Below are 24017 nucleotides of genomic sequence, written 5' to 3'. Positions count from 1 at the left end.
TTGTGTTTCCATAAAAGTTCTTCAGAGTACTGACGCGTCTGACTGGCCTGTCGCCAGGGCATTGCACTATTTTTAGGGCACAGATCATTTGATGAAACCCAGGCATTGTGTTACCCGGTTTTCATTATTATTTATTATTACAAAATATGCTAGTATTGGGCCTATAATAATATATTAAATATATATCGGTAAAACACATTCTAGCCTTACACAAGGTAGATACACCTGGTGCCATAACCAAGTGCTGAAGTGTTTGGCAGCTCAACTGGAGATAAGGAGGGTTACCACCAATGCCCTGCCCTTAGAAGCCAAGTCAACCCTTCGGCAACCTACATCCTTCATCTGGGAAGGGGAGAAGCAACCGACCAAACGGGAACCTTCAGACACATCCTCGCTGATTGTAGCTCGAGACCCAACGGAAATCGCTGCAATCAACCTGCGGCCAGACCTGTCCTCTGATCAAAATCCTGCAGATGCATCTCCATTGTTAAGTTGTCAAGCTGTCGATGAGGCATATAAAAGGAAAAAGCTGCATTACGCGAACCTGGCAGCTGAAGAAGAGCTGGAAAGTGTCCATGCACCCAGTGGAGGTGGGATGCAGGTGCTTTGTATGGTTGGAATTTGTTTCAAATTCCACCACTGGACATCCAATAATTCCTTGGTACATAGTTGAGGATGTGTCTTCCGTCTTCTTCTGCAGTCCAAACTGGGAACATCACTGCCAGACCACTGCCCCAAGACATTCCCAACCACTGTAGGAGACAACCTCCATTCATGGATTGATTATCAGAAAATTGGTAATAAGGTAGATACTGGGTACCAGTTACCGAATCAAACTTGTTGAAGAACAGTTTCAGTTGGTTAGCGCATTATATAAAAGAGCAAGTTTACAATTAGTTTCTAAATTCAAGTATAATTTCAATTTTTCAATTACTTCACTTTTTCTTCAAAATACACACGCAGTTTGTAAATCTGCAGTTATTTGTACCTGACACTAGTTATTGGACCAAGATAGTTACTACATATCTTGGTCCTTGAGCTAATTAAAACCATGTCTTTTAATTTTCATTTGTCATTTTACCTCGGTTTACAGTACACTACAGTTTTAAAAATGAGATAATGTCCACTTCTCAGAGTCTTTAAATTCATGGAAGTCTGTGTGAGGAACTAAACTGTTCAGATTAATCTCTAAAGAGCAGAACACTACAGCAAAGATATGTGCAAGACAACAAAAACTACAATTTAGGAACAAAAAAAAAAAAAGAAAAACTAAAAGGCATTTGAATCCAAACCTTTATATTTTAAAACAGTTAATGTTTTACAAAAAAGAGGAAACAAACAATTGCATCCTTGGGTTGTGCTATTGGAGACATCCAAAGATTCTGTATTGTTGCACCATTGTGTCCAGACCCATACATGTTGCTCTATATTCCTCTGTTTGACACTCTTCCACTGTTGGCCAGTACTCAATCCAAGTTTGCTCACCAAGCACGTACTGGTATCTGTACAGAAAGAAGAAAAAGTTCTGAGGGAATTACCTAAAAATCAAGTCATTACACAAACACCCATTGGACTAAATTAAGAACATGCTGTTCTAGTTGTATTTAACCAAATCTAGACCAATACAATTTTTTTGGTGTGAAGAAGTGGGTGGGACCCAAGTGCAGTGTTTGGTTTCAGGTTTCAAGTTTATTCATCATACAAAACTTAACTGTGGCCACTTACTGGATTCAAAAAGACCAGTGTATATCGTGTATATCTTGTGAGGCGCCCATAGTTATGATATAATATTTTTATACTATGACCCCACATGTGTATAAGGAAGAGATATGCAGAGTGTACACAAACTCACGTATTGTTTTCATCTCTGTATGTATCTGTTGAGGCGCCCATAATTAGGTAATGTTTGCCTTTAGAACCTTCCAGACCCAAAGATTTTCTGCAATGTGGGTAACTCAGAAATTTACGGGTTTTATGGATCGGACTATCAATACTCCCTGTGAGAAGAACAATGGAGAGAAATCAGAAGTGTCAAAGTTCACTATCAAACCATTCCCACATGTCCCTATGTGAACACTGACACATTAAATATTACCTACCTTCTTTAATCACATCCAGAATTTCCATTGTGTAAATATCAGTGGACAAACCATCTGTAAATTCCACAACCTTCACCTTGTACACTGGGGACAAATTAGTCGTATCATTATCTTTTTGTCTACCTACTGTGAAAAAATGTTGTCAGGACCCAAATGCAGCACACAAACAGCACACTGAAGTTAAGTTCAAGGTTTTAATCAAAATTCAAAAACATTCAAATTCTGTAACAAACTTACTAATTAAAAAACAGGGATTTAAACAAAAAACAATGTAAGAAATCAAGTGACAAGGAGCAGAGGTAAAGCAGGACGCAAGAACTGGGACAGACAAAGACACAGGTGAGAGGCTGAAACAAATGATAGGAAGAGACAGATAGTGAGGAAGTGATTTTTGTGAAGTTTTTAAGTGCTTCTTGAAAAAAGAGCAGGGTCCTCCCTCTCGTTTCTCAAGAAGTACTTAAAAACTTTTCTCTTCAAAGAACAGGATAGGAACAAATCGTATCCTAACAAACCCACTAACATCTAACATGCACCTCTTCTTACTCTATGACCTTCTATCCTTATGACATATTCTTATGACATACTATTCTTCTTACTCTATGATCTATTATGATTATAACTGTACTTTTACTATTTATTATTGAGACCAGCCATGATGTATGGTTTAGAGACGGTAGCAATAGGCAGAAGACAGGAGGAGGAGCTGGAGGTGACAGAGTTAAAGATGCTAAGATTCTCTTTAGGAGTGACAAGAATGGACAGAATCAGGAATGAGGTCATTAGAGGGACAACACAGACAGGAAGGTTTGGAGAAAAGTCTAGAGAAGCCAGATTGAGATGGTTTGGACATGTGCAGGGGAGGGACAGTGGATACATTGGTAGAAGAATGTTGGAGATGGAGCTACCAGGTAGGAGAAAGGCCAAAGAGGAGATATATGGATGCAGTGAGGGAGGACATGCAGATAGTTGGAGTCAGAGGAGAAGATGCAGAGAACAGAGAGAGATGGAAATCAATGATTCGCTGTGGCAACCCCTGAAAAAAAGGGACAAAGCCGAAAGGAAAAGAAGACTTTAGCTTGATTGTTGATTGACGTACTCATAATGGAAGTCGCTTTGGATAAAAGCATCTGCTAAATGTATTGTAATGTAATTGTAAAGTGAACACAGAAATTACACCTATAGTCCTAATCTCTTGTTGAAATAAAACTTAGGTCCATTAAAAAATAGAAGAACCCTTACCATAATCTCTCTCACAAACTTTGTCTATACGCAACTCAGTGCTGACTCCTTTCTTCTGCTGCATACTGCAGTTTTCTGAGAACACAAAAGACACATATTGAAGATTTTAGCAACTTTGACATCAACTGAGTGGAGTTTGATGCTTTGACACGCTCTTCAAATCACAACCAACAGCAATCTGTTTTGATGCCCTATTATGTGGTAGTCCTACAGAGAACATTTTAAAATGCATTTGTTGTAAACATACTTTGTGTTTTTATGAGAACATATTTAATTTTATAATCTTTCATCAGGCTGGTCATGGGTGCAGAGGGTACTAGGAAGGAGGAGGGGAGGCATGACCCCCTCAGATCAGCCTTATGTGTCTTACAGATGTAGACAAGTGTTCTAGAATATTTTTGTGGCAAGTTATCAAGGTTGTGTTTGTTATTACCAACAACTTGGTTCAAAAGCAAATCACCTCAGTCCATCTCTACACATTTACCAGGGACATTTGGGAATTGGTTTTGGGTTTAGATTAGCTTTGGACCATTTTAGAGCAAACTTGTGGATGGAATAGATAAAGAGAGATATAGATATGCATAAAGACCTGATAATACCCAGATAAAATAACCACAGTCATGGATGTGCTGAACACAATGTATTAGAACTACAGTTACTTGGCCAACACATACTCTCTTATAATTACTGAACCAAACGTCATGTTGACCATGTCTTTTTACCTTCTGCACAGGTACATTCTTCATTTGTGCACATCGTCATTAGCTCTCCAGCCATCCTTTGAGGGTGGTAGAATTTCACACAACTTGTTTCTGCAGTTAAAAAGAAAGCATTATGTAGGTGTATTCATATAGGTGTCTACCTATATGCCTGCTTTGACATCCAAGTGCCTTAGGAGACTTACGGTCATAATATTCATAGACTGATACAGTGGCTGGTTGTAAGACGCCCACTTTCATTGTCTGGTGTATCCTAAAAACGATTTCTTCTGGTGTAGTGTGAGAAACCTGCATAGAGGAGTGTAAAATAAACCAGAGATGGACACAGTTACAAAAAGGAAATGTTTGGAGAAATAAAGGTCAGAGATTTGTCTAACCTTGTCCAGGTAGATAATCAAGGAGCCTCTTTCTGACAGGACAGTATTCATCTCATATTTAGCGATAGTGCGGGCACGTCCTTTGGTCAACTACATACAAGCAAAAGTAATTTTGTTTTACATGGACCCATGTACTGGTCTTTGAAATCTTTGTTAGTGAGAGTGTGTGTTAGTTAAAGCTCTTACTTGGTCAAGGTCGTTTGTATTGACAGTAAATCCAGTCAGTAGGCCAATGTCCAAGACTGACATTGTTGCATCTCTGTCTTTACTTTTATACCTGGAAAAATACATTTTAAAAAATCAATAAATAAAAAATAACAGTTTAAGTGAATACCCTGCATCATATACCACCTTTAGTACTCACAAAACTTCAATTCTCAGTTTGTATATTTTTTCATCTGTTTTCTCTGAAAAGGCAAGTTCCAGAGTGAGCACAAAAGTATACATAACAGGAAGGGTGAAGCATACAATAATGGTGCTACAGAAGTACCTTGAATGAGCTCCACTGACAAATCAAACTTTTGACAGTCACTTTCTTTCTCTGTTGGCAGAACGTAATACAACGACACCATCTGTTTATAAGAAAAAGAATCCATTTTAGTATTCCCAGACTTTTGCCTCAATAGTGCAGTACAAATGGATTTGGTCTGTCAGAGCTCAGAAGGGAAATGTTAAATACAGTCAGTGTGGCCTCTCCTGATCCCTCTGCAGTCACTTTCACATCCTGGTTAATATCTGAGATCTGTAGAGATTTAAAGAATACACAGATCGGAAAAAATATTTCTGAAATCTCAGGACAGCTACTGAAGTTTTGTGTGTAGAAGTAGTTGTGCATTCTTACTTTAGACGTTCTTGTGGTATAGTGATTTGCCCTGGTAAAGGAGAGACGGTCCGGCAATGCCTTGCCTGGCAAATGAATGTCCACTTTCAGATCATATTCTGGTTCTTGAGCAGCAGCCCAGTACTCTGATACAGCTTGGTAAACCGTAATAGTGGCCTGCATTTGAAGTATATATTTTACTTATTTTGGATCTATGGACTCAAATAAATGAAGACAAAATTCATCTTGCTTGAAAATGCAAAAAGTAAAATTCAGAAAGAAGGTTTTACCTGAGTTGATCCAAAGCCAGCATTACTCCTCGGCTGATTGTTAAACCACCTGACAACAGGTCTGGCCTCTTCAAAAAGCTTTAAAAGGAGGTGGTAAGAAAGACTTAAAGGAGACCAGAGCAAAGACAGGTACTTTTTTTCTACTGACTTGGCATAGACTGTGATTTCACTGCATCAACTGGGTAACTTGTCATGCTCATACTTATTGAACACAGATGGGCTCCAAACAAGGTAAAAGCTCACCTTGGCCTTCACCAGAGCAAGAAGAGCATAAGCTGTGGCCTCCAGAGAGTAAATGTGTCCTCTGGGGGAAATCCAGTGTGACAGCTCTAGGGAAAAAAAGGAAGGACATTTGGAGTGACCTACAACAATGGTTCTAAAGCTACGGTATGCAAACAACTGGTGGTATCTGGACTCCCCTCTGGAGGAGTATTGTGATTTCCCATTAGGCTGTAGCCAATACAGCTGTCACATATTCTCACTTGCTCTGTCTGCAAGTGGTTTCTGAACTGAATGGAAATGAAGGCCATCATGCTACTTGCAATGTACAAGGGGCTAGTTAATTAGGATACTGTACTGAGAGGATGGATAGAGCATTATGAATAGAAAAAAATAAGAGAAAGTAAAGAGTGATGGACAGGTGGTTAATCAGAAAGTATGGGGTGTTAGTAAGGAGGAAGTGAGGGGTCCTTTGAGGAGGATAATGTGTGAAGTTGTTTAGATAAGAGTACTTTCTGACTTTGTTGTTAGTGTCATGATAAGATTTATTTTCCTCCACTTGTTTGTGCTCGTCTGCTCCCTCTTCTTTCACTGTCCTTACTTTACCCTAGGTTCCTCTTACTTCAAAACTACACCTACTGCCCCAAACCTTCTCCCGTCCCCTTTTTGCTCTCACCTCTTCTTTTTCCCTCTGTTAGCTGTCACACTCACACACTCAGGTGAATTTGACTCTCTGGTTGAAAGGGTTTTATGCTATGGCCCTTAAAACTGTCTGGTTTTCTATGATTATTGTGAAAAACTTTATGCCAAAATTCATCTCCTTCAGATTATATGATATTGAGAATTTCCTATTCTTCCAGTTTACAACAAAACAGGGTTTTTACTATCATCATCATTAAAATTAATATTCAATGGATTTTTTTTGTCTTTAGACTTTATGGCTAAATGATTATATTATTATTATAAAATATTTACCCATTATCACAATAATCTGCCTACTCGTTTCAATATAAATTATAAACATAAAGGGAGGAGTAATTAGAATACCTGGAGAAGCAAACCTGAAGAGGATTCCTCGGTCAAATCCTTGAGTATTTGCCAGGGCATATGATGTCATGGCAACAGCATATGGGTTAGTTAAGGTGTGCAAATGATTTGTTAGGTATTCCACTGCCTTGTCTATACTGCTGGCAAGAGTCTGGAATTTAAGAGAGTAAAAAAGAAAAGCAAATTAGAAGAATGTATTTGTTAAGAGTAAATAGTTCAAACAAATTCAAATGACATCACAACTGTTGTGTGACAAGACAATACTTACATTAACTGTGTCTTGACATAAAAGTTTTGACTCCTGCATGGCAATCAGGCAGAAGGCTGTCATGGAGGCATGTGTTTCCAAGCCTAGTACATCACCCTATAAAAAATGATCAATGTAAAAGGTGTTTTATTTCATTTTCTTCAGATATGTCATAACAATCATAGTTTACACACCTGCATCTCTCCATGGGAAACACTGCCAACTTCTTTGAACATGCCATTGGGCTGCTTTGCCTTGAGAATCAAAACCTTCACTGCATTACAGATCACATTCTTATCCAATCGCACCAGATTGTTTGCCATAGCAAACACTTTAACAACATAGGCTGTCAGCCTGCAAGAGATAGAGACAACGTAATGATGCTTAAGAACAAATGGCACATCTGTGCAAACATTTAAATACATTTAGCATTTATTTGCCCCTAATGCCTTACCAGGTGCTACCGTGTCTTTTGGGCCACACGCCAAAAGATCCATCAGGATTTAAGTAGGCCAACTGATTTCTAAAGCCTGGAGGCAAATAAAAATAAAACATTTGGATTAAAGAAAAACTGAATAATATAAAACCTTTTGGCCATACAACTGACAGATTGTATACAGTGTTGACTGTACGTTTGTCATTATTGTACAGTCCAAGAACATATTGTCCTTAAATGTATGTGTGTATGAGATTGTGTGCATGTGTGTGAACCTCAGTCAGTCACAGAGTTTGTGTTTTAATTACAATTCAGCCATAACGTCTTCTGCGTGGTCTTACCAGTCTTTACATGCTCCAGAGCTTCATTTCGTCTCTGAAATCCAACAGACTCCCATTGGTTGGTTTTGTCCAAGTATATAGCTGCAATGACTGGCAGTGTCATATGAATCATGTTCTGTTCACCACAACCTGAAGGCTGGTAGATCAGTGTACCCATTGATTGTCCACTAATGGCATTTTCCACCAGTGGAGCTATATTTTCCCTTCCTAAGCACAAACACAACCAGTGAAGTCAAACACAGTAAATCATTATGTCTAACACACACACACATTTCCAAGTGTATAGACATATATTTTTTTGGTAACATGCATAACAACAACGTTTTCACCTGTGACAGAAATCTGTGTGCTTGTAGGTGTATTAGGAACCAAATTTGTCTCTGGAATTCGACTGTTAAGGATTTCTTCTTGTTTACCTCCTGGGGCATTACAGGAAAGATCAGTTCAAGTCTGTAGTTGCATACAAAAACACTATATTATTATACAGTTTGGCAGTATAACATGTGACCTCACCTGCACCCTTGCTAGTGGGGTCCAAAGTTATTGTTTTTGGTTGCTTCACGAGTACACCATTGGGCTGAAAAGATAGGCAAGACATTAGGTAAGACAATTTTAAGGTGTAATGATCAAAAATAAATACATAATGTAATAAAACATGTATCTGTGTACAATTACTTTGGAATTGTATGTAATATCATGCATGTTCTAATCTACTATATTTTGGTGCAAATATTTGAGGACATTCAGTCATCCAGGTCTCCAATATGATTCAATATATCAGTCATCAGTCAGATGACTGATATATTGAGAGGCGAAATGTCTTACACTTACCTGAGGTGAGTCCAGTTGCCTACTTTAAAACTGCTTTTGAGATTATTTGGTGCAAAAAGTTGTGTGGCAGTTTCTCTTACCACCACCAGGAGACTCTTTTTCACTCCATCATACATGGATGAGTCCTTTACAGCTGCTTTCACCTCAATATCGAATTGACCGTGCTTCATTGGAATAATGACAAAGGGTACTGATCGTGTAGTACCAGCCCCAACATTGACCTCTTGACGATACCTTGTGCGTTTTGATGCTGAACTGCATATGTTTTCAGTTTCCAAAAGATCCACACGCACCTTTAAATAGTAAGGAAAAATAAAGGTGTTACATGAATTGATTGATTGATTAACACTAGTTAGGACAAGCAAGAGCAAAGACTTACAGTGATTAGTTCTGGGCTGTAGTTGTGAAGGATTGCTTTAATTTCTATCTGCTCTCCTCGAACAGCAGAATAAGGAAGTCTCAGATCAATGAAAAATTCCTTTCTGACAATCACTTCAAACGGCTCCCCAACACAGATTCCTATAGAGGAGGCAGAGGAAGATAAAGCAGAAAGTTAAGAGAGGTTTAAAACGAGGTGTGCACAGTACTGTAAGGTTACAAACTACAACAGAATTCTTTCTTTACCATAGGCCTTTGAAAGGCTAATGCCAGTGAACTGCCAGGTTGTGATTGAGTCTTGCAATGGAACATGTTTTGTGAATGTTGTGGTCTCACTGAAACAAAGACAGTTTGAAATTGAAAACAATGAAAGATTATCTGTGTGCTTCTTTTTTGTCTCAGGTTTTTCTTCTTACCAGTCTGGTGTGTGTCTAGGGCAAGTGGGCAATGTAATGTCTGACCACAGCCAACTTTCAGGAAAACTGGTGCGAGAAACAATTTCATTGCTGTCCATGTAACTGTTGTCCTCCTCCTCACCTGGAGATATAAAGAAATGATTTAAATGGATTGTTAAACTGTCATGTCCATTCTTTTCTTTGTAGACTGTTTTTATTCTGACTCCCTGGGAAGCAAAGTCCAGGAGCAGAAAGGGAGAAAGAATACATATCTCTACAAGGAAGCTTGTTGTTATTGTGATTCATTAAACAGTGGTCACTCTCCTACCGCGGCAGTTGCGTTGCAAGACCCACAGAGAAATGGGAAACTTTGTGAAGTAGAGGCGAGACAGTTATTATATTATTTACGTTTATATTCACCCTTTACAAACCTGCCCCACATTGTTATCAACCCTGCCTAGACTGTATTACCCTTTCCAACACAATTATATACACAGTAGAGTTGTATAATGGAAATATAAGACATGCTGTACAAAATAAATAAATTAGATACACGGCCATGAAAAATGCACATGAAAAGGTAAATGTAATTTTAAATTATGAATGAGAAAACAGATACTACATGGACAGTTGAAATTCTAGGATGAAGATGATGAGTTTGCTGTGAGGTAATGTATGACGATAATCGTCAAGAACATCGTGATCACATATCTTCAGGGAGTTGATCTCGCTCGAGAGCAACAGTGATGCCTTGGGCCTGGCCACGTTCATCCTGCAGCGACTGCTGTGAAACGCAGGCATCGCGGGTTTAGACACGCCAAAGTACCACATCTTTACAAAGAAGGTGACTACCCACCGTGCCAATTGTGTCACTCAGGTGAAACTACTGGTCCATAGCTTTGGTACCACTGTCCATTCACACCTACAACCTTGTGACTTTACATTCTGCCCTTCTTAGAATAGGGTAAGGTCCACCACATCTCCATCCCCCTTACTGCAATGACCCTCGGTACAGGTATGCAGCCCCCTGAAGGCTAAATACCAGAATTTCCCAGAGGTCAGTCAGAACTGAAGAAGCCTCTTGGATGAAGGTGAAACATCAAAAAAAAAAAAAAAACTTTGTCCAGTTGCTTTAGATGTAACTATTTTTTGGATTAAACGGCCTGGATGACTGAGAACCTACACAGACATCAACAACAGTGCTCTCTTGTGTCCAACTTAGTTCATTACCCTACATTAATTAGATGCTCACTACATACTGTAGGTTTGTTTTTTTGCATAACCCTGTATGTCTGTTGCAAAATTTCTTTTTGTTCATTTATACACTGTTATTTCCCTTTTTAAGCTAGAAAATTATTATTTTTCAAGCAAATAATGAAAATATATATGGAAAATTGATTTTTTTTTATTTACCATAAAATATCGTGGTATAGTGAAAAATGCCGTGAGAGCAGATTAAAAAAAATCTGTACTGAGGAAGCAAAAGGAAAACCACGATATATAGAAGGAAAACTGTATATTGAGAAGAGGTGAGTGTATATGTTACACTTCTTTTAAGTTTTATGTGTAAATGTCTTGACTTTCAATTTTCAATTTCATTTTAGTTTTCATATTTAAAATAAACATCACTCAGTATTTAGTTTTTAGTTTTTTTTCTTACTTAAGCTCGTAGTGACATCTGTTGTGGTACTGGCTCTTTTTCTCCTGCCATTGGCCGTGGGACATTTCTTTTCTGGGAAAATAATACAGAAAAATATGAAAGCACTGTTGAGATAACCTACAAAATATTACACTATTTTCCCCTCATTATTTTTACAACAGTTTCATCCATAATCCTCTTTTGTGATCCCATAAATCTCTAGCAATTAATTAAATATTTACAATTCCACATCACCTTGTCTGTAGGGAGTGCCTGAAGCTGTGTTCGACTCAAACAATAGCCCAGCATCATAGAACACACTCATGGCATCTTTTCCTCCCCCTGGTGTGCAGCCAGTATCATACTTTTCAACAACATCCCAGACCTGAAAGAGAGGGACAGTTAGAGTCAGAAATACTAAAGCTCGTGAATTCTGTCTTTTAGTAAACAATACAATACATAGTCACTCCTCTGACATGTTCTATTATCACAAATGATGCAGTGCATCTGCAACATGAAAAACTCTTGACCTTTTTCTGGGTGAGGCGATGCTTGTTATTCAGGACATAAACGCCTTTGTCAACTGCCACCAGTCCAACTACTGCGCCTGGGTCTCCGGTCACCTTTAGACCAAACATTTTGCGTGGCTCATAGGAAGGAGCTGGTCTTGATGACTCCAACTTCAGCTTGATTAAAAAAAAATGTTAGTTAGAAACTTGTTGAAAGATATACTGTATGTTTTACTCAAGTCACATCAGTGTGTGTTTAATGTTACCGAGCCCATGCAAGTGTCCTTGACATCCACCCAGACAGAGTCTGATACCACCTCATTGTCATTTGGATGGAAGTAGGCGATGATGCGAAATGATGGTAGCATTTCTTTGGTGATGGGAATGTTCTGAGAGATCAGAACTTGACCTCTTGATCTGTAACGTTTGTGAATGACCAATTGACCCCTACTCAGGACCTAAGAAAATAATCCAAAGATTAGTTTATACAGTACAATATATATTACACTGTAGCATAAATAGTATCTCACCAGGTATGTGATATCTGTGTCATGGTCTATCCGCCTGTTAAACATGAGGAGCATTTTTAGGTTATCCCCCAGTTTGAGTTCTGCTGTATCCATCACTGCAGAAAGTTTCTTTAATGAGGACTGGAATTCTAGTATGAAAGCAAACTATCAAAACTGTTTGTTACTATTAGATTTTATTTAAGATTTCATTCACCTATGTGGAGGTAGAAGTTGCTTGTAGTTTTATAAGGTAGAGCTTCAGTTGTGGCTTTTGCTTGTCTGTCAGCTGACAATCCCTGTTTGTTGGTCTTTGCCTGAAAACAGTCACAAACACATCACCATATGAACACAATTATATAATGATGTTGAAGTTGTCTCAAGTCTGGTCAACTAATCCTGTCAGTAATGCAGTGATTCCCAACCACTGCATCACGGAACATTATCTGATTTTACTTATTTGGTCTGAAAACATTTATTTATTTACTGCAAGTAATTTGGCAGTGACAGGTCTAACAGTTAAATACTACAAACACTAAAAGAGATTTGGCTCTGAGCTACATTGAAGAAGATCTTCATGTGTGTCTTTCTTTAATTCTTGCAAGTACAAGATCATTATATTTCATTACATATACTTTTTGAGACATTTTTGTTCGGTGGTACGCCTTGGGATTTTTTTCAATTATGTGCTGTGGTTCATTAAAGGTAGGGAAACACTTAAGTAGAAGAAACCTAAAAACATAGTACCTTAAAGTAAATCTAAACTATCACAAAATAAAGAATAAAATCTTTACTAAACGTACAAGTAAATTTTTCAATAGTGGTTACATTATATAAATTGGCATTTTAGTAATAGTACCTGCGTTATATTCATTTTTGTTTTTAAGTTGGGAATGTTTTCAGTAACAACAGTAAATGAAGTAAAAACAAAGAAATGAACATATGTTATGGATACTTACAGTGACAGTCAATTTTTTTGTATTTGCGTCCGGATTGATGGTCAGCTTTGCAATGCCATTGTCTGCAGTTAAACCCTCTACATGACCTGGCCCCACTACCACAGCTATACCTGATGCTGGGGATTCATCGGGATTCACAACTTCAACCTGGCATTGGAAAAAAATAAATCAGCTGTACACTCTTAGGCCAGGTGTTTTAAGGCATTTTAACACGTGTTATTTTCTTACCACAACATCAAACGACATCCCCGGTTTGAAATATTTGGGTGTTTTCTTAAAGTGGATAGTGTAAGGGGATGTGACGATCTGGATGCCTTTCAATTCTGCCTCCACCATTTCACCACCTTTGAGGTGACAAAAACATGCGTACGTGACATTATTAACAAAGTCTTTATTTTTTTTTATATGTAGTTCACTTTTCTTCTACTTTTTTTCTTGAAGTTGTCTGACAGTACTTTTTGGGTTGTTTGTGACATTATAATACAACATAAAAATATGGCGATGTCACGTGGTCTTTTCTTACCACTGTCTGTCAGCACACTGACGGCTACAAACAGTGATTTTCCAACCAGATCATTGATATTGTTGAAGGTTTGTAAGATGTGTTCCCTCTTCAGTGTAGCCACTGCACTGCCTCTTTCAACCTAATATGACATAATAAGAATCGTACATTTGAGTTAGTACATCATACTACTACAGCCACACATTACCAGGTACCATTGAAAAAATAAGACATCTATTCAGAATAACCATCTTATTGTCATTGTTGAGCACATTTATATGATGTGACAAAAAAGTGAAAATATTATAACAACATACCAATATTCTCTGAAGAGAGCCGGCTAAGCTTTTCTTTTGATTTTCAGCTATGACACCAAATACTACATAAGCAGTGCCATCCACAGATTCACCAAACAGGTACCTGAAAACACACATGAAAATTGTTTTAGGGCTAGTGTAACTAAATCCCTGGTGATTTTTTATTCCACCCAGTTCATGATAAAACAAGTTCTATTAAACTAATTGACAAAAACAACTTACTCAGCTTTGATGTTAACAATGAGATCTGGACTGTCCACATAGAAGAAAGAGGTCACAGGTGTCAGTTTCACCTCAAAACTTGGCAGCACTGAAAATTAAAATTGAGATTATTCTCTACACAAAAGTAAGTGAATACATTTTTACAGCAAAAACATATCCAATAAAGGGACATACCATATTCTTTGACTTCAAATTCTGCAGTGTAGCTCTGCTGTGGGTTACTGCGGAACTTGGCCACCAATTTCCAGATCCCTGGACTGCAGATAATTAGTCTTTGTTTATAAATACTACAGTAAAAGCGAAAATAATTAAATACCCTTCAAATCTTCAACTTAACAATTTACCCCGTTTAGGATTAATGGGGTTCAATCTAAAATAATCTAATAAACTAGAGAGAGACCCAGAGCTGTTTATCGCAATTCCTGGCAGTTTATCAACTCTGTGGTAAACTATGGTCATACTGGGTCAATAAAATGTGACTAAGTTGAAACAAGAAGAGCATAATGTTTCATTACATATACTTTTTGAGAATTGTGTTTGGTTGTGCACAGTGGGTAATTTTGAATGTATTACGTGCAATGGTTCATAAAAGATTGCGAAACACTGCTCTAGTTTCAACAGCAGTGGTGACTTAGTGGTTAAGGAAGTGGACTTGGGTCTGGAAGGCTTCAGGTTTGATTCCACCAGCTGCCAAGTTACCACAAGGTGCTCTGAGCAAGCACCGTCCCCACACACTGCTCCCAGGGCGCATAAAGCCGCCCACTGTTCACTTTGCTGACAAGTAGTTCACTTTCCTTCTGCTTTAATTGTTAAATATCACAGTATGAATTACTATTTTGCTAATTAAAACCTACCTCACATTGTCACCGAGTCGGTAATCACTTGAGTAGATTCCTGATGTTGGAAAGAAGAAATCCATAGGCAAAATGGTGCCTTCAGGAGTCTTAAAAAAACATTGTAAAAACACAACAAAACTGTGAGACTAACAAACGAACCAAGAAAAAACGTGGGAAGAAGTACCAAAGAAAGCTTTGGTTATTTATATATAATATATACAGTACCATCATCTCAATGTCAATGATAAAGTCTTCTTCTCTCTCCACTGGCTCCATACGAGGTGTCACTGCAAACATTCTGTAAAGAACTGGGAGGAAAAGGAAATGGTTCAATAGTAGTAGTACAGTGATTCCCTAACACTTGTGCTAAAGTCCTGCCCGGGACTGCTTTCTTCATCCTGAATTTCTGCTAAATTTCTGACAATTTATCCCACAACCGTGACGTGTGTTATAGTCCTGCCTGTTCCCTCAATGCAAATGTCTTGTCTTCTCTCGTCCCGCAGGGGAGAACGTATTGTTTTGTATGTCTAGTTTCCCTGGCCTGCATGTCTTTCGACACACTAGTTAGAAATAGCGCTTCATATTCGTTGTTTTCATTTAGTCTAAGCTACGTCCGGATCGATGTAAAAAAAAAAAAAAGGAGCAAAGTTCAAACCGACCGCTCCCGTGAGATTTTCTGACGGATCCAAAATTTCAACTTTTTATAGCAAATATTTTTTCTTCGTTGGTCCACGTCACAGTGACTGGCACAACAATTAAATACTCTTTCACTAGATGGCAGCAGACGATTATAAACATTGTAGTCTATGAATAAACTAAATAAACCTGCGATCTCAATTCCCAGATCGGTTGGTACAACCCCACACAACACAGGTATTTACCATTATCGGTGTTCTTTTGTGTATTTAATATCTATCTATACGCTCTTTTGCCACACAAGATGGCGGACTACGAAACTATGGGTAGTAGCGTGACGTCATTGGAAAACTATCTATTGTGACATGAAATGTAATGTACAAAAAAACATTAGCATTGTAGTTGAAGGCTTAATTCAGTTTAGTTGAGAATGTCTACTTGACAGAAGCAATGGACACAGAAAAATGACATTTCCACAAATGAAAGCGCTAGCTAGAGACTGTAGGTTCTTTGTTCATCCAATTAAATCCCTCCCACCGCCGACGTAACTGTACACCAGCTAGAAATCCTTGGTGTGGCCAACTAAACCTCTCATCGGCAAAAGAAACAATCTAATTGCCATTAACTGTATGCTCCCATCGCCCACACTACTGATACTGAAGGCTGTAGGGCAGATTTCTTTCACACTGGCAAAACATGAGGCTGTAATATGATTAAATCAAACAACCTTGAGTATACGTGACTTGATGCAACGCAACCAAAAAAAAAAAAAAGAAGAAGCTGATAGCGAGAATGAATGATGAGGACAGACTACTTTGAATTATTTTAGAAATATTTATGATAGATTTAATGAAAAACTAAGTAATTGTTTCTGAAACTGCCAGCAGAGAAGGTCTTGCTGGCATTGACGGTACACCACTAGTACATTTTTTTAAAAAATTTTCTAGTGATGATTGCTCAAAGTGCTTCACGCTACAGGTGTTAAACCTATCATATATTGATGCAGACAAACACCAAATTAATTTGTGTCATAACTACGTAGAAGTGTGTATTGTTTAGAAGAGATTATGTACTACCTTTACTTCGGGGTGTATAGAGAGTTTTATCTGTTTGGATGAAGATAAACCCAGACTGGAAGGAAACTAGGACAACTTTCTCCAGCAGGTGGTCAGGGAATTGAGCTTGCAGGTACACATATTGCTTTATGGTGGCATCTCTGCTAAACTCTCCAGCAGGGATCTGAATGATGTATGGAAAGCAGAATAAGCATTAACAGTAGGACAAGGATGTTAAGGTGTTCCTCAGAAAACATTTTATTTACCTTAATTTCTCCGAATGCCTGGAAGTCATTACCACTGTTAAGGGTTACAGATGTGGTTGCCAGAGTATTAGCTTTGGTTGGATGGTTCATAACATTAATTATGACCAAAATGTCTCCCCCTGTACAGTCTTGACACTCCACAAAGATGTTTTCTTTCGCTCCTACCCGCAACAAGTTGGGGGCAGACATCACCTTTCTGCAAAGTGTAAGAAAGACAGTATTAGAAAATTAGTTGAAGACATGTCACGTTATGTCAAGTATTCTATCTATCTATCTATCTATCTACCTACCTATCTATCTATCTATCTATCTATCTATCTATCTATCTATAACTTAGCAATACCTAAAGTAATGTGTACATATTGTCGTATATCTTATTTATACCAAAGTAGTAATTACCAAACTTAAGCTCTACTTAGCTTCATAGGACTCTTTTAGTTCGATTACAAGGCTTTTACAGGTCAGCAGGTCAGAATACAGTAGGAGTTTAAGTTTTTGTTATCACTCATTGACATGTCTGTTAAGAGGAAGCCTTATTGAAATGCAGAAAGCCCTACGTTCTACAAGTAGAAGTGCTCATGAAAACACATTGGAAAGTAAATGTGTCACTTTTGGCTGCATTTATATTTTCACAACTACACATATTACTTTGACAGAATTTAAGAAAATATATGGTAATAAAAAACAAGAACGCCTCTTTGCAATTAAATTAGCATTGATTTAAATAAATAAAAATGCATTCACAGAAGAGAATCATCAGCTGTAGAATGGACATTGAGTACCAGGATTGATTAATGACCAATGATGAATGCAAAAGATCAATTCAGCTCCACACATCTCTACACTGTTTGCGGTGTGTGTTGTAACATCACTATGAACATTTAAAACAAACTTTGACTAAGCCTGACGATTATTTCATCATCCACATTAACCTGACTCACCTATGTAAAGGATACAAAACTACAATTAAGGGTTAACAGCTTATATGCAGGAAACTTTTAAAATAAAAAACATGACAAAAAATAAAGCTCACAGTTTTCCCAGATTTTATGCACAGAATGTTTTCTACATTACTTCTTTGGTCAGTAAAACTCACAGTGGAGATGCATTAGCCAGAGAAGATGCAGACACCAAGGCTGCAGTGGCCACAAGCCACAACCAAGACCTACTCATCCTCCTTCCTTATCAAGTGCTGCTGCCGATGTAGTCTGTTACCCTGCAGCTTGTCCCTCTTATTCTCTAACACCCCCTCCTCTCCCTCTGTTCCAAATGACTCATTATATTCACCCCCTGAAAGTTGTGTGTACATATGTAAACATGGGGACACAGTTTCCCAGCAGCTGTTGAGAAACTTCATTTGAGATAACCATTATCTGACATTTGCGGGAAAATAACAAACATCAATAAGACTCGGCATGAAAAACAGATTTCTGTATTAAAAATGCCCAAACCACTTATTGCTGTTTTTTGCTTTTATATTATTTTGTGTCTCTATGTAAATCTACAGGGTATTTAAAAGCACCTTAAAGTTCCCAGCTCTTGCTAAATCAGTGGAACTTCACATATATTCACACATGGAAAACACATGCATACATACACAAATAGTGTGGTGGACTTGTGTAAATTCTGCCGTTAGCAAAAGCTTTTTGGAGTTCCAACATTACAGACTTACCTCTTCCCTTGATTGAAATGAAGAATTAATCAAATTTATAGATGTAAATTCTGTTCAGTCTAATAATTTGTATTTCTGTTCACCAATGTTAATGCAGTGGATCAAACACTGTACAAGAAATTTAAGAGTAAACATCACCACAAGGATTACTTAAAAAAAATTAAATTTAAATTTAAAAAATAATAATGATCTATATTTCCACATTGCAAAAAATCAGCAGTCTCAGTCTAAAGTCTGTCCTGACATACTAGAAATATTTTAATAAACAATACAGTTTCACATTCCTCATGAATTTTTAATTATTATTATAATTAAAAAGTTTTAATTACACAAACTCGGTATTATCCCATTTTTAGGAAATCTGCAGCTGCTCTATAATAACAAACCCTGTTTGATTTGTAACAGGTTACACCAGACAAACAACCTTCTAAAGTCCACTCTTTAATGATAATACCCAAACAGCCTGAACATGAGCTGATCAGAAGTGGGCAAGGAAAGAGGTTTAATCAAATATTTGCTGTACTAAGGTGAACTAAGGAGGATTTGAGCAAAGTACTGAGCAACCATTACACATTAGATTAGAACATGTATGATATTACATACAATTCCAAAGTAATTGTACACAGATACATGTTTTATTACATTATGTATTTATTTTTGATCATTACACCTTAAAATTGTCTTACCTAATGTCTTGCCTATCTTTTCAGCCCAATGGTGTACTCGTGAAGCAACCAAAAACAATAACTTTGGACCCCACTACCAAGGGTGCAGGTGAGGTCACATGTTATATTGCCAAAATTGTATAATAATAATATAGTGTTTTTGTATGCAACTACAGACTTGAACTGATCTTTCCTGTAATGCCCCAGGAGGTAAACAAGAAGAAGAGACGAATTTGGTTCCTAATACACCTACAAGCACACAGATTTCTGTCACAAGTGAAAAATCATGTTGTTATGCATGTTACCAAGTACTCCAGAGGCATGCGAGCAAAGATATATGTCTATACACTTGGAAATATTATTAGACATAATGATTTACTGTGTTTGGTTTTACTGGTTGTGTGTGCCCCACTGTATTTAATTAACAAAAAATACATGGAAAACTGAAATTAAAGCACTGTAATACTTTTCATTACAGTGCTTGTAGCACTAACCTGGCTATCCTGTCAATGCAACACAACAATATATGATCAAAAAGATAGAAAATAAGGCTCTGGGGTCACCTGAAGTTTGTGACGTCAAAGTGGGGTCGCAAGCCAAATAAGGTTGGGAACGACGCAGAACATATACTATGCATAGGGTCCCACATTTGGGGGCCCCATTTTGAGTGATTTTTTAATTAATGCAGCCCGCCACACTGATCAGCTGGTGCTCAACACTTAAATAAAACAATGGAAGTTTTGGCGAGTTTCCACCAAAACCGAGCCACCCTCCACCCCCTGCTTCTTGTGAATTTTCATAAAAACATATACATTTCTATTCTATGAACTCTCTGTTAACAGCTATGGCTGTTGTGATTTACATTTCCCAGTAGATGGCGATGGTAAGCCATATCATCCAGCAATCACGCAATTTGGGCATTCTCTGCAAATCTAGTGTCTTACACAGAGTGCATGTTCTGCGCATTGTTGCTGAAATGTCAGGACATTCAACAAAAGCATGCACAACATAGTCCACAATCGCTACCACCTTTAGTTAAAACGTTATTTTTCTGTTTGTTGCCATGAGTATATATTCGCTTGTTAAACCAGTAGCAAATAGTCCATGTTCACTGGTTGTCAAATTGTCGATTGTTGCAGTTAATCTTCACCTGGCTTCTGGGTAAATTACTTTACTGATGTGCCAAGAACACATATTTTGGGCTACATACATGATTAAATGCTGACGTCCAACGACGTGCAGTGCTTTCCGCTGGCTGCACAGAGTCCCACAGTTAAAACCTTGTTTTAAAGAAAAGTCTGGTTGGCGCTGTTTTTGAATACTGTTTATTTGTTATAGTTATTTTAAAATGTTGGTTATTTGACGACATTAGGTCAGAAACTCGTTTTACCAAAGTGAAGGAGGAGTTGTTTCTTTGATGCACTATCTTGATGTTTATTTCCGGTAACAAGCGGAAGCTGAAACAGTGTGGAGGTGACCGAGAGGCACCTAGCAGCGCCATTGTTACGCGACGTTATTATCATAAAACGGGGAAATATTGTGCTTATTAAATTCAGCAACTCGTGTCTAACAATCATTGGCACAAATGGGTGCTCATCTGGTCAGACGATACATCACTGATAGAGACACCGAGCCGATATGTACGGATAAGCCCTCCTTCGACCCGCTGTATGGCTTCAGTGAAAGGAAAGAGAGAGGTTTGTTAACAACAACGTTATTTTTCCAAGTGTCAATTTTTCTTTATCAAGATTGTAACTCGTGTTCTATCAACTACGATATAGTGACCAATTGAACGATCACTGACCCCCACCCCAAGACGATAGTTAACCAGTGTAAACTACTAAATTGCATTTTCTTCTGTTAGACAATTTATTAGCGTAGAGGTACATTTATTTTTAAAACACGCATGCATGTATTTAAAATATTAAACTGAGCATAACACACCACAGGCGTAACGCTGCCGAAAATTCACGACCCATACATGTGTGTAATTTTATTTTTATTAAGTGTTTCACGTAGGTTAAAAGTTGTGTCATAAATATCTACGAAGATTCTCAGTCATCCAGGTCGTGGTCAAGGTTGAAGGTTAAGTTCTGTTAGGCAACTGGACATGACATTTTCTCAAGAAGACGTTTGGCCTCTCATTCAAGAGGCTTCTTCAGTTCTTACTGGTGGTGGGAAGAAAAGTAAATATATACTGTAGGTGTGACACAAGATAAAGGTGCTTCAGCATCAGATCTCTGTACAATTCTGACATGCTAATACCCTGAGACAAAACCTGGTTCATCTCAAGACAAGACACCGATGAACAAGCTGGACAGTGTGCTATACACCATTCAGTGTAGTGAAGAGTGTACGGACCTTTACATTGTGGAGACCAAACAACGGCTACATAGGCATATGGCCCAACACAGGAGGGCCAACTCCTCAGGACAGGACTCAGCTGTTCACATACACATCAAGGATAAAACACACTCCTTCAATGACAACAATGTTCACATTTTGGCCAGGGAAGACAGATGGTTTGAGAGAGGGGTAAAAGAAGCCATTTTTGTCAACCTGGAAAAACCATCACTCAACAGAGGAGGTGGGCTAAGACACAACCTCATATAAGGCATTCTTATGAACAATACCCAGAAGATTCACCTCCCATCTGCCGGTTTCACACAGCAATGAGACATGTGACCGAAACAATGATGAGGATTGAACCGACCCATCAGACTCCTAACGACTATTAACACTTCCCCAGATTTCCCTAATGGCCAACCCAACAGGGGGGACCTTCAGCTTTTGTCACACCCCAAGTATATACTTATTGTATTCCCAACCACTAGTTAGAACTGAAGAAGCCTCTTGGATGAGACGACCAATGTCTTCTTGAGAAATTTTCATGTTGCCTAACAGAACTCTTCAACATGGTCATAAAATATTACCATCTCACAAATAATATCAATAAAAGCTGAGGAGAAAGTATCTAACATAAGTCACTACGGTAAATGTGGACGGAAAAAGAAATGTAACAATAAACCTAAGATATACTTGTGTGGCTTGTTCATAGAAATGGTGGCAACTCAGGAGCAGATGAACATGGCCCAGCTTCCAATGGACTTGAGGGACTACTGTGCCCATTACCTTATCATATTTATGAAGTGCAGGAGGGACCACTGGCCCAATATCTCGGCCTGTGCTCATCAGAAGCATGACTGGGAGTACTGTGAACATAAGGAGTAAGTTATGACGCTACATTTGACATGTTCACTGTGAACAGTGAAAACATGAGCTCAACATCTTGCAGTCAAAGGAAACTGTAAAGTTAGGAAGTCAGTCTAACACCAATTACATGTTCTTACAAGTTAGTTGTAGTAAGTGTTATTTTTCAACTATCCCATGTTAAGGTTTTATACAGTATTGTACTTAAAGTGTGTATGAAACAAATACTGCTTTTACTCCTGGGTGCTAATTGTTCATTGACAATTTCAGTGACCATGACACTGCAACTATTTGTACTATTTGTAGTATGACCACTATTAAGCAACAGTATTTGGAATTGACTATCATTCCTGTGTCTTTTCTTAAAGCTACGTGATGCGTATGAAGGAATACGAGAGAGAGAGGAGGCTCCGGGTGAGGAAGAAGAGAATTGAGGCTGAAGCTGCGTAAACAGTACTATTCTCTACTTCTTGTATTTACAAACTGCTATTCAGAATTAAATGGTGGTGTTGAATCTTGACCGATATTCTCCTAAATAATGACATATTGTTCAATAAAATGAATATTCATATTCAAAATATTTATATAGTTGTGGTGGTCCTGTAGTCGTGGGTTTGCTGGCATAACAGGGTTTAATACAGGAACATCCTGGAGGGTAGGGATGTAACTATTTGTAAGAACTATGCAAAAGGGCATTACCAACTGAAATGGTCTTGTTTACATCAAAAATGGAAATGGTTATCTTAAATAACAAAAAAAGAAAAGAAAATTCCTTTACAGAAACATTCCACGTCACCATTTATCTCCGCTTATTAAAAGTCAAAGTGGTCTGATCTTATTTACCTTGCCAACTGTCAATATGCTAAACAACATAACAAAAAAAGAACTGGAAACAGTTCCTTTCCTTACAGAAACACTAAAAAACTGTTGTGTCTGTGGAAGAAGTTCTTCCAATGTTCTTTTTAGCACCTGAATGTCACTTAGGCTACATAAGGACTTGACATTTTGGTTTTAAAATGGGTCACAAACAATGTTTTTTAGGCACATACCGCCACCTACTGTACTAGAGTGTAGTGTCATGGGATGACCACTGCTTTATTGATGTATAACGCAGCCTACTCCTTACACCTTGATGCTCGATTCATTTTTCATTTCAACTGATGGAAATTGCCAAGCATTTGTACTGATTTCTAACCATTCACGATCCATCGTTATATCCCGTCCAGGAGTCAGTCCCTTTGGGTCAAAGTGGAATACTAGGCAGAATCAAATCAACATTCTACATTAACAACAAAAAGCAATTAAGCATTAAGTAGGTAATGACATTGTATTCAGTATCCAGCAGTGTTCTGAGCTGAGATGTAATTCATTATATCACCCAATTTCTATCATGATCTCAACAGGACTAAAGCATCATTATTTAGAAAAGTTTTTTTTATTTAGTTTGATGTGCATGAAAACAGAACATGTCAGTTTATGTTTTCAATTATTTACTTTAGAAATAATCAATAGTTATTACAAATGGTAAAAATTAAATTGTAAAGTTGAGGATTTACTCAATATCAAAAACAACAGATTACAGTAC

The 24017-nt window shown here is 37.8% G+C and overlaps 2 protein-coding genes across 2 annotated transcripts; one reads left to right on the top strand and one right to left on the bottom strand.

The window, feature by feature from the left end:
- Window positions 1-1283: 1283 nt before the first annotated feature.
- Window positions 1284-18140, bottom strand: LOC103383919 (complement C3-like). Its single transcript, XM_008317247.2, has 42 exons — window positions 17982-18140; window positions 16886-17081; window positions 16641-16803; window positions 15154-15236; window positions 14947-15035; window positions 14267-14349; window positions 14093-14180; window positions 13871-13973; window positions 13575-13695; window positions 13280-13395; window positions 13052-13198; window positions 12310-12409; window positions 12117-12211; window positions 11853-12044; window positions 11608-11763; window positions 11333-11462; window positions 11099-11170; window positions 9460-9580; window positions 9290-9378; window positions 9045-9184; window positions 8746-8958; window positions 8348-8411; window positions 8164-8253; window positions 7835-8041; window positions 7512-7587; window positions 7252-7411; window positions 7079-7174; window positions 6811-6961; window positions 5788-5873; window positions 5545-5622; window positions 5276-5431; window positions 5114-5176; window positions 4925-5006; window positions 4799-4841; window positions 4621-4711; window positions 4435-4524; window positions 4243-4345; window positions 4061-4150; window positions 3339-3413; window positions 2100-2183; window positions 1853-1997; window positions 1284-1502 (listed from the first exon to the last, which is right to left on the bottom strand). Exons 1-42 carry the CDS (start codon window positions 18056-18058, stop codon window positions 1361-1363), a joined length of 4746 nt encoding a protein of 1581 aa, XP_008315469.1. The 5' UTR covers window positions 18059-18140; the 3' UTR covers window positions 1284-1360.
- Window positions 18141-20659: 2519 nt separating this feature from the next.
- Window positions 20660-23005, top strand: ndufb7 (NADH:ubiquinone oxidoreductase subunit B7). The gene is made up of 3 exons (XM_008317246.2): window positions 20660-20919; window positions 22281-22449; window positions 22801-23005. Exons 1-3 carry the CDS (start codon window positions 20808-20810, stop codon window positions 22880-22882), a joined length of 363 nt encoding a protein of 120 aa, XP_008315468.1. The 5' UTR covers window positions 20660-20807; the 3' UTR covers window positions 22883-23005.
- The last annotated feature ends 1012 nt before the right edge of the window (window positions 23006-24017 follow it).

This window comes from Cynoglossus semilaevis, chromosome 9 (assembly GCF_000523025.1).
Source record: "Cynoglossus semilaevis isolate Cse_v1.0 chromosome 9, Cse_v1.0, whole genome shotgun sequence".
Lineage (NCBI taxonomy): Eukaryota > Metazoa > Chordata > Actinopteri > Pleuronectiformes > Cynoglossidae > Cynoglossus > Cynoglossus semilaevis.
The sequence above is the reverse complement of the archived record's forward strand: the minus strand, read 5'-3'. Positions and strand labels throughout refer to the sequence as shown.

Bases quoted from the DNA above. Each gene is read 5' to 3' on its own strand.
- LOC103383919 (XM_008317247.2), bottom strand. From the start codon at position 18,058: ATGAGTAGGTCTTGGTTGTGGCTTGTGGCCACTGCAGCCTTGGTGTCT. The intron at 15,237-16,640 runs GTAGTACATAAT...TTTTCCTCCCAG, and splicing joins CTATACACCCCGAAGTAAAG to TTCTTTACAGAATGTTTGCA. The intron at 15,036-15,153 runs GTACTGTATATA...TGTTTTTTTAAG, and splicing joins TCATTGACATTGAGATGATG to ACTCCTGAAGGCACCATTTT.
- ndufb7 (XM_008317246.2), top strand. From the start codon at position 20,808: ATGGGTGCTCATCTGGTCAGACGATACATCACTGATAGAGACACCGAG. The intron at 20,920-22,280 runs GTTTGTTAACAA...GCTTGTTCATAG, and splicing joins CAGTGAAAGGAAAGAGAGAG to AAATGGTGGCAACTCAGGAG. The intron at 22,450-22,800 runs GTAAGTTATGAC...CTTTTCTTAAAG, and splicing joins GAGTACTGTGAACATAAGGA to CTACGTGATGCGTATGAAGG.